This window comes from Gymnoscopelus braueri (genome assembly GCF_963280865.1).
Source record: "Gymnoscopelus braueri genome assembly, chromosome: 17".
Classification (NCBI taxonomy): Eukaryota; Metazoa; Chordata; class Actinopteri; order Myctophiformes; family Myctophidae; genus Gymnoscopelus; species Gymnoscopelus braueri.
The window spans coordinates 13,780,176-13,791,372 of NC_137617.1; the positions used below are offsets into that span (position 1 = coordinate 13,780,176).

An 11,197-nucleotide genomic window follows, 5' to 3' on the forward strand; every position below is an offset into this window, starting at 1 on the left:
GGGGACAAGGGGTGTATGCGAGGGAGGTGGCGAAAGAGGAAAGAAAGAAGAAAAAAAAAACAGAGTAGAAGAGAGGAAGAGAGAGAGACAGAGGGCCCGAGAGGGATGAGCTGCTGAAGGGGAGAGAATAGAAAGAGAGGAAAGGTAGGAGAGCGTACAGACATGTAGGTGTGCTACATTCAGACATGCACACGTGCATGCATGAACACACACACACACCCACACACACATACGTATACACACACACACACACACACAAAGACTGAGTTCATATTCTGTGATGATGCCATGCCCGCACGCGCCCAGAAACATGCGCGCACACACACACACACACACACACACACACACACACACACACACACACACACACACACACACACACACACACACACACACACACACACACACACTGTGTGACGGCTGAAAAACCAATCACCAAGAGGTCATTATCACCCTTCCCTCCCTTCCATCCTTCCTTCCTCCCTCCCTTCCATCCTTCCTTCCTTCCTTCCCTCTCATCTCTCCTTGGCACCTCTCCCTCTGTTCTTCCTCGACATCCTAATGACAACTCTCGGGGGTCGGCCCCAAGTGGGACGGTCGGGCGCTCGCCATTTTGTCGGCCATTAATTTGAGTCCTTTGAAGCAGGTGGGGGCGTGCGTGGCTGTGCAGCGGCAGTCTGTTGGAGGGAATGAACCCCCCCTGCCCCCCCCAACCACCTTCTAAAATGAAGACTGTGGCCCTGAAACGGAATGGCAAATGGCCTCGCTGGGCCCTGCCAGGCTGACCCAGGGAGCCACAGGGGCCCCATGTGGGCCTTTTCCCTGAGAAGGGGATGGACAGATGCATGATTGGTTGTGTGCGTGTAGAAAGAGGGAGGAGCTTGTTAATTTTGTGTGTGTGTGTGTGTGTGTTCAGTGCAGTGTGTGTATGTAGTATCAAGTCACTTTAGAGATAGCATGTTATTCAGACAGATGCTAGGTTCATTGTTAACCTGGTATCCCATGGTTCAATGTACATTGTGATGCTAGGTTCTGGTTTACCTGTGATCCTAGTTTACTGAGGCACTACAATGTCTCTCTGCATTTGATGTATGTTTTTACGTTGCTTATTGGAAGTCGCTCTGGATAAGAGCGTCTGTTAAAGGAGTAGTTCACCCAAAAAAAGTACTTATTTTCTATTAGTAAGAGACTCAAAGGAGACTCTTGAGTCTCCTACCAGATACTGTACATTAGCATCTTTTCGCCGGTCATCAAATTATTGGCTTAGGAATGTGACAAAAACTAATAAATCAAATCAAACAAATTAAATGCTTTATGGGGTGTGTTATTGATAGAAAATAACTTATAATGACTTATATTCACACTATAATGCATTATAACAGTGATGGATTATAATACATTATAATATTATAATGTTTACAGCTATGGCAATTATAATACACTAACAATACTAGCAAAACAAATCCATGTCCAGCAATTATGACATGTGATACATGACCATAAGTTATTATAAAATACTGTGGTACTTTTACTTTACTTGAGTATTTCCAATTTTTGGATTATTATTACAGAACATACATTAACCACTTCAGCCCTACAGTATACATTTTCGGCCATTTGAAAATAGCAGATATGCAAGCTCACAATTCAAAATGTAATCTGCTATTTTCAAAAGATTTGAAAACTTGTGAAATGGGACATTCAATCCGCATAATAATGAGTAGGCTACTTGAAGTACATTTTGATACCAATACTTTTGTACTTTTACTCAAGCACATTTTTTATTCCAAACTAACAACAGAGTAGTATTTCTACATTGCAGTGGACGCACACAAACACAAACAGAACATGGAAGTGTTGGACAACAACTTCTGGTGCAACCACCGCACGCTCTGACTAATGAATAGAAATATGAATGTCTCATTAGTCATTAATTGTCTGCAGCTGCTGCGCGCTTCGGATGTCCACAGTTAAACCCAGCGCCAATGGTGGAAAAGGTACTCACATGTTTTACTTACTTAAATAAAAGTATCAATACTGCAATGTAGAAATACTCTGTTACAAGTAAAAGTACGGAATTCATAATTTACTTGAGTAAAAGTACAAAAGTATTGTTATAAAAATGTACTTAAAATGCCAAAAGTAGAAAGTTATGCAGAATGTCCCATTTCAAGTTTTCAAATAATTGTAGTGTGGAGTAAAAGTACAATATGTCTCTGAGATGTAGTGGAGTAGAAGTAAAATTGGAAATAATCCAGTACATTAAAAATACCTCAAAATTGTACTTAAGTAGGCCTACAGTACTTGAGTAAATGTACTTAGTTACTTTACACCACTGCAACTTCCCAGACCCAGTGCACAGTCAGTCACTCTACACAACGAGCGCTTGCTCGACCTCGCTTGGCCTTTTGATTGTAGGCATGAGTGTGTGAGAAATATCCATACCTTTGTGATTGTATGCGGCTAGCCATGCACTGCAGCATGTTTGAATTCTGGTGTGCTTACATTATTTGTACTTGCACACCTAACAGCCTATTTGCAAGCTCATAAAGCATGGCATTGCGATGTTGTGAGCTTGTAGATCTGTAATGGCCTATAAGCAGGCAAAAGTGTTTATGGGGACCCTGCAGACTTCTGCTGTAATTTTCTAGTAAACATGTTATAGCCTATTTAGATTGCGGTTTTTCTTGTTTTATTTTGTTATGCAAAATAGTTTGTTTTTCTTGTTTGCTTCCTTTAAATGTTTTCAGATTGTTTTAATCTCTTTTGTAAAGCACGTGTTTATATTAAAGGTGTTTAAGTTTTTTTTAAATTAATTTCACTGCTTAGTCAAGAATCAGGGACTGCAATTTAAACAGTAATCTATCTGGGTCCCTAAGTCCCAAGTGGCAAGTTAGTGGAGCATCATTCATGTCATGTCTTAAAGCAAACTTTGGTAGTTTTGATGAATACATGCACCGCTGCGTAGTTACCGTATACCTTGATATATAACTCAATAGTTGATCTGCAGATTAAACCAATTATGATTCAGCAACCCCATTGACTTAAATAGCAAGTATAAACAGGTGTCAGTCACACTTTTAGCACACAAGGAACAAAGTTCTGCCAATAACATTACAAAACCCGACTCAATGTTATAGTATAACACATATCAACTTATGAGCTGATTCCTGGATACCAAACCAAAAAGACCTAGGTCAGATGTTAGCTATGATGTTCAGTAGTTATGAAAATAAAAAGCAATACTTCTTTTGTGGCCTTTTCTTCCCTGACCCCTTTGTTCCTCACATTACGCTAAACTTGTTGATGACAGTGGCAGTATTATCTTATTGTTGGCATAGTAGACTAACATAGACAACCAACAACAGACCAGAAGTGTTCAAGTGTTTTTGGCTTGTGGGTGTATCCAGGTGTTTGGCTCTGGACATTCACAATAGTTGTCTTGGTCCTTGGTGTTGAAGGTGCTCCTTTCAGGTGATGAAAAATCATAACAGGCAGCTCACCTAAACCGTGCTTAAATGAAATCATCACTGTAAATCTCACGCATTGGTGGAAACAGTAATATCAACTTCCATTCCATGGGAAGAGCGAATGCTACGAGTGTGTAAAGAACTAGTACTTTACAAACTCAATAGTTTTCATTATTAAATGTATACCATATGTTTAGATTTTGTTGGGTAATTGATGAAAACAAAACTAAACAAAACAAAACAAAATAAGACCACCACCACTTATCTTTTTCATTGGTAACCACTGTAAACAATTTTACACTCGAAAATGTACTTCACTTCATGCTAATGGAACTCAGCTCAAGCTGTGAGCTTGCAAGTCTGCAATTTTCGAATAGCCTAAGTACAAAATTGTGTTAAAGTGGTCAAACTTATTTTGATACTATATATAGCCTATTAAACAATTTTGCTGGGGACCCCCTGGAACCCCGTCAGGTCGGGCGGGTGACTCCATGTGTATCAGAGGAGACATGTGGTTGTCTTCACCCTCCTCAAGACCAACGAGTAGGGGTTGTCTGTGACAAGGATTATACCGTATACTGTATAGGGAATTGGGAATGAGTAAATTGGACAGGAAAAGACAAAAAAAACAAACAGCTGATAGAAAGAAATGCTTAATTCAAATAGACACAGACAGAACCTAATGCTCTTTAAGAATTGCTTCAGACATAAAATATGCACTTCTAGCACAAAAACTTTTAATGAAGGGTTTGTTTATCCATCAACGTATTTATAAATAAATAGTAACAGAATCACAGATGATAAGCAAAGAAAAAAACAAACATTATACATATATTGTCATTTTGACTGTTAGTACATACAGTATATATATCGAACAGAAATACATTTTCTACAATGACAGCTAAATTAAAATAGTCCGTGGAAACGGTAGTTGGTGTGAATTTGTGTTATGGGGGAGTTGGAGTAGCGTTGTACCAAATCTGGTTATTAAATCTCTGGGCTGTTCAGACAATCAATTAATTTTTTCATTGGGGGAGGATTTCACTGGAGAGTGGCGTGCTTTGTGACATGTACAGCATTTACATCTGTGTCTTTCTCGTGCACTAGTAATGTACTCAGTCTCCCACGGATGGGGCCAATTCCCTTTCTGCCGGTGAATGTTTGCGGCAATGGTTCCGCAAACGTTTTAATTTCAAAGACCCACATAACTCTGAGAGTGTACGGATACGAATGGAACCTTGGAAAAAGAAATGGACCCTCAAGGGTCCATGTGGTTCCATTCGTACACTCTCGGAGTTATAGACCTGTATGGGTCCATTTGGAACCCCCCTGAGGCACCCTGAGGGTACCTGGACCCCACTTTGAGAACCCCTGGTTTACGGGGCGGCTCTGCAGGAGGCTAAACGTCTATAAGAGGGTCGATCGGTCTGTGTGTCTGTAGCTAATCTTGCAAACTGCTGGACCGATCAGCGGCAAATGTATTTATGTACACTACACTGTAGTAGTACCTGCGCTAATTTTCACCTGCTGTATTATACATTTTTGAAATATTTAATTTTATAATGGAAGCCAATGGGGATCTGATCAGGCTGAACTCTTGCCCAAGCTGGCAAACCACCCCATTCCTATGTGAATTCCAAGATCCACATGAATAGTTTTTTTCTGTCCGTAACTCTAAAATGTCTTCCAAAGACATCGAACTGAAACTGAGAAACCAAACACTCCATCGTCGAACACATAAAGAAGGAATTGACCCCAACTTTGAAACCTGAATTTGTTTTGTTCTACTTTGAGGCCCTGGGATGTTTTTGCCTTGTTTACTGACACACAAAATACATGCATGTACAGAGTCACGCCGTCTCTCTCTCACACACACACACACACATGCACAACTGTAAACACCTTACATGACCTGCTAAAAGCCCATTCTTATAAATAAAAAAAAACGACATAATCTGAAAGCGCCCGGACCAGTAAAAAGACTTTCCACAGACTGTGGGAGGGAATGGGCTGCCGGCTCACTGGGAATAATACCAACTATCATAAAACACACCTCTCCTGTTGTCCCTGGACAAGAGAGGGAGAGTGAGAGAGCGAGTAAGAGAGAGAGAGAGAGGACAGATTGACAGAAAATAGAGAGAAGAGAGAAAGAAAGAGGGTTAGGAGTAAAAAAAAAGAAAAAGAAAGCAGACATTAAGGACTGAGGAAGAAAGAGGAGAATGAAAGACAGAATAAAGGAAGGGAGGTAAAATGAGAAAAACAGAGGAGACGAGAGGCAGAATGAAAAAAGGGCCCCCTGTCAGACTTTGGAAACAGTGATTCATGGGGACCATTTGTCCTAATTACAGCCCAGAAACGCTTTTGTCGCTATTAATCACAAATGTATGTGTTTGTATGTGTGTCGGGGGGACGTGGGTGTGTGTGTGTGTGTGTGTGTGTGTGTGTGTGAGTCCAGGAGGAGATCAGTATCGCAGATTGAAATAGAGGGACAAAATGATGGTGACGAGGATGATGGCTCCCAGGATGAAGACCAGCACACGATTCTGAATGACCCTGTAAAGAGAGAGAGACAGAGAGAGCGAGATAGAAAGAAAGAGAACCAGAGGGAGGGAGAGGGTAAGAGATAGAAAGAGAGGCAGACAGAGGGAGAGAGAGACAGTTGGAGAGAGAGAATGAAGGAAAGACAGAGAGGGAGAGAGATAAGGGAGGAAGAAGGGAGATGGGGGGAGAGAGAGAGAGAGAGAGAGAGAGAGAGAGAGAGAGAGAGAGAGACAGGGTTAGACAGGGTTCACTGTGCTCACATGGAAGCCTACAGAGCAATGTAAAACAAACCCAAAACATTCATATGTTTATGTGCAGCAGCCAACCAGAGACTTATCATGTTTAATAGCAACCATGAGGCCTGCGCACGCACACACAACACACACACACACAATTTCTAAGCAGCAAGCCACATTTTCTGAAGCCGCGTGCATAAAACACACGCACGCGTGCGCACGCACACAAACACACAGCAGGCAAGCTCTAAAAACTTTATTTTCACAATAAAGTGGAAAGCGCGTCTCAGTAGCTTCCTGGTGCTAATAAAGTCACTGAATTACTGATGGAATTTACCATAAAATGCCTCACTTTCACTTTTCCCCACTGTGACAAACGAAAAAGAAAATAACACAAACGTCTATAGGGGAATAACGTTAAGAGGAGGAGAGAGAGGAGGAGGAGGAGAGGAAAAGACAGGAGAGGAGGAGAGATAAGAGGAGAGGAGAAAAGAAGAGAAGAAAGGAGATTAAAGGGGAGGGGAGAGAGGAGAGGAAGTTTGGACACGAGACAAATGTGACATCGGTCTCATCGGGGAGCGCCGCGTGCGTGTGCGCAACACGCTTTGCCTCCGACCGCAATGTGTGCGTGCGTGTTCCCAAAGTCTCCAGAGTGTATCCCGTTCAGCACACACACACACACACACACACACACACACACACTTCGAGCTCTCTCCGTTGCTCCTGACAAATGACAGAATTATCACATTTGCTGACATGTGGAGGGGGGCAGGGGTGCTGTGGGGGCAGTGTCCACTCCCCTAAGCAGGAGATGAATAGCTGCCATGGTGTGGCCATTTATCACCGGCCAGCGTAGTGTAGTGTAGTGGAGGGTGGGGTTAACGGGCTGGGGGGGGGAAGGTAGCGGAGGGGGGGGGGGGGGGGGGCTGTGCTGGCTGGCTGCTCACTCACCCTGCTACCCTCCGTAAGCACCCAGACCCCCCCCCCTCCCTCCCTCCCCTCCACCCACCACAGCCTCAGCACACCAAGACCAGTCGAACCATCCCTGGCGCTCTTTCCCTGTTCAGCTACACAGTAGAATCCTCAGTTCATTTAACTCTGAGTGTGTACGAAATGTAACCATATGGACCCGTGGCATTTGTACACACTCTTGCTGTTGTGCAGTACATTCCCTTTTCAGGGTCCATTTGGTTACATTCGTACACTTTCAGAGGTACGAACGTAAACGCTAGCACTTAAGAGAAGTCCGACTTGAGCTGGCGGGCTTTGTCTTGTTTTGTCTTTTTGTTTTTAAATCGCGGGAGGTGCCGACGCGAGTTCATCTCAATTTGTGCAGCTTTCACTCAAATCCGCAGGCCTTGTATTTAACCCCAGTGTGAACGCATTTATTGACAAAATGACACAAAATGTCAACCCGGCTGGAGTAGCGTTTTGCGTGTCTGTGACGTGCCGCAGGGGGTCCGGGAACCGGCTCACGACCCAATGTGTCACGTGTCATCCTCTGTTCCAGCCCCCCCGCTGAACTGTTCAGAGGCGGCTAAAACAACAAAAATAAATATCTTTGGAAAGATGAAACGGCGATACAGTATCGAAGACGAGTTGAAAGGGCAGCTGCTAAAAGCTATGACTGTCACCAATAACCATGATCACATGCTGCCCTTTCAGAAAAAATTATCATAGCATAGCTTTTCTACTATGTTGGAGAAGGGTGATACAGTTATTAAAATAACTGTGATTCACGTTAAATCAACAAAGACAGTAATTTGTAGTATTGTGATGTGTTTTATTGCTTAAAGGAGCTACACCATGAATTTAAAAAAAACATTTGATATTTAATATCATATGGTGTATGTCCCTCAAACCTTTTTCAAAAGGTTTGAGCCTAAATCATCACTCAAATATACTCATCCCAAGTCAATTGTCTCTGGCTTATACAGCGCTTTCAGCTGCAATACCAAAACGTCCTCTTGGGCAGGGGGGGGCTACTGAGCAATTCTGTCTGTTAATACAAAAAAATATTTAAAATAATTATTTAAAAAAAGGAAAAAAAAAGGAAAAATTCTGCATAAAAAGAAGCATCTAAGAAAAATACAAAATCGAAAAAAAAACACTTTGAACATTTTTGAACAATTCCACCAAGTGTTTGAGGTGCCTGTTTCACCCACTTCCGGGGGGCGGAGCCAAAATCCGAGCCCGAAGTATTTGTTCGTAGACCCCCACTTAGGGGGGGTAGAAAAAGTTTCGGAGCGATTCGGGCACTTTTCATTTAACATGGGGTTTGCCATCAATAATGTTTGTGACATCATAAACATTTCCATTCTGAGATCGCCTGTTCAGACACGCCCATTCTGGAAATCCATGAAATGAGAAGGAATGACTGAATTAAAAAAAAAAACATTTTTTTGGGTACAAGAGACACTGGTGACCCCAAAAAATACAAAAAACCAAGAAAAAAGTGATTTTCATGGTGTAGACCCTTTAAACTACTGGTTCTACTCCAGGGCGTGCACGCACACGCACACGCACACACACACACACACACACACACACACACAGTTCCCATTGCCACATACTAAGCAGTACACAAATTACACAGGAGGCTCACACAAGGTCATGTCAGCTTGTGTCATGTCATGTTACAACAACCTTAAAAAGGACCATAGCGGTGGTCTGGAATGTTTAGCCAACTGACTACTACTCACACTATACGAGACATTACTACAGACCATTTTATAAAGCATACCGCGATTTTCAAGGAAGCCATTGGATTCAGTTAATTTACGTACGCTATGAAGATCAACTTGCAGAGACTTGCTTGAGATCGGTTATCCAACGTTTTGTGACTTATTAACCATGCTATTCAGGTAAGTTCAGACAAAATGTCAGGCAAAATGTCCAAAATATATATAACAATAAAATATAAAATAAATAAAAGCCATTGGAATTGGGCTGAAAATGGTCTATGCATGTTTATGTATGATATATGGCCGAAGCTGTGACAATGACATGTATTGATGCTGGTATGGGCCTTTAACCACCTTCAACCTGGTGTACCTATTTTGGCCATGTCATTATAAGCCTAGATTTGAAAAAAAATTGCAGAAATACAACCTCACAATGCATCAGGACATTTTTGTGAGCTCATATAGATCAGTTATTTTCTCTATTCGTCTGACTACAAAATTTACCTTTTCTCAAATGGGTTGTTTTGAGGGTTTTAAGTTATTTCTGACTGTCTCCAGCTCAAGACAGTGTGAATGCCGTGAACCCAGTTCTCATCTGTCGCCAGATGGGAAATGTAAAATTTGTCAAAAGGCTTAGAATTATCATATTTTAAAGAAAACTATCGTACACAGCCAAAACAATACAAGTGCAAACATGTAATTTCACAAAAACAGAGCATCTACTGTAAGAAACAACATAGTTTGAGACTCCTACTTGAGAAAAATGCACCACATACGCGTGTGAAAGCAGGCAACTTTCTGGAACTTACTCACCTAAAAGCCTGGAACTGGACTAGAAAGACGCGACCAGTGTTTTTAACGCCTCCAAGAACATATCGAGGGTCAGATTTACCGATTTACTGACTTATTGTGAAAAGCCAAACCAGATCCCGAATCAGCAGTAAGGGAATTTATTAAATGAATGCACCTTTTTGTAATTATTATTTATCGTACATTCGGGCCTTTTCGGCATTATTGATGATCGTACGGAGGGTAAAATGACCGTACAAACAGGATAATTATGGTACATGTGGCAACACTGCCCATACCTCTGTGTTAGAAGGAGATTAGAAGTGGATGCTGATAGGCTGGCCCTGGGGACTCATCACAGCAAGCCGAGCAAGGCCTCATCTCTCTCTATTAATTGCCATTCATTATTTATCATTATTTATCTGAAGCCCAATGCCCTGTAGACAGTGCTTCCCTAAGTTGTTTTGGTGTGAGCGTGAGCGTGTGTGTGTGTGTGCGCGTGCGGGAGCGTGCATGTGTGTGCGCGTGTGTGTGCGTGCATTAGGTCTGGGTAGTTAAATTAGTTTGTTTTACAGCCTTGGAGGAGAGCAGGCGGGGCAATGAAAGGTCCTTGGGGAGGTGTGGGTTGTAACAACACAACTAGGAAGTTGGTTTTGCAGCGAGTGGATGCTGGGAGAAGATTGGTCTAGTTTTCCATGGAGCATTTTTGATGTAGCAGCGTACAGCAGTGTTTCCCAGACAAAGAGTATAGGGACCCATTATTGTGCCACGGACCCATTTTTATGGGTCATGAGTAAATATATAATTTTTTTTTACATTTCCCCCAAAAAAAATTTCATATTATTTCAAAAGATTTGCAAAAATGAAACATTTGGGGATTTTTTCCCCCCACATTATTTTCTAAATAATTTTAGAATATAAGAGAAATAAGAGAATTCCCGAAAAGAGCCAATCTAGAAGCTCACATCGCGATGCGACCCGTAGTGCTTAAGTGGTTAATTCATAATGTACTATTTTTTTTAAGTTTAGGTATTCGGGGAGGCACCAAATGTATCTTTTTGGTCTTGAGGTGAAATGTTAGCACAGATGTGGAGGGGGGGGGGGCACGCTGCACGCTAGCAATCAAACAAGCTCAATGTGGAGTTCCTTAGGTAACATAACTTAAAAGTTCCTTTCTATACCCACCCCCCTTTTTTTCCACCAACATGTATGACGTCTTACCCCCCTTCCCCTTTATCCCAAAACGCTGTGGTTGGGAGAGTGAGGAAGATGGTGTCGTCCGTCCGTCCTGTCCTGACACATGTCCAGACAGAACAGCACCTATCAAACCACATCAGTCTGCTGGCTTTGACACTTAACACAGGGCAGAGGGGATGGGTTGGGTTGGGATGGTGTGTGTGTGTGTGTGTGTGTGTGTGTGTGTGTGTGTGTGTGTGTGTGTGTGTGTGTGCGCGCGCGCGCCTGTGTATGCATGTGA

At 42.3% G+C, this 11,197-nt stretch overlaps 1 protein-coding gene across 2 annotated transcripts in view; it reads right to left on the bottom strand.

The window, feature by feature from the left end:
* Positions 1-4,178: 4,178 nt before the first annotated feature.
* vti1a (vesicle transport through interaction with t-SNAREs 1A) overlaps positions 4,179-11,197 on the bottom strand; it is a 184,457-nt gene continuing 177,438 nt past the window's right edge. For both annotated transcript variants that reach the window (XM_080455882.1, XM_080455883.1), the window contains exon 8: positions 4,179-6,023. In XM_080455882.1, coding sequence (XP_080312008.1) covers positions 5,933-6,023 — 91 coding nt within the window. In that variant the 3' untranslated portion in view covers positions 4,179-5,932. The remainder of the gene's footprint in view (positions 6,024-11,197) is intronic.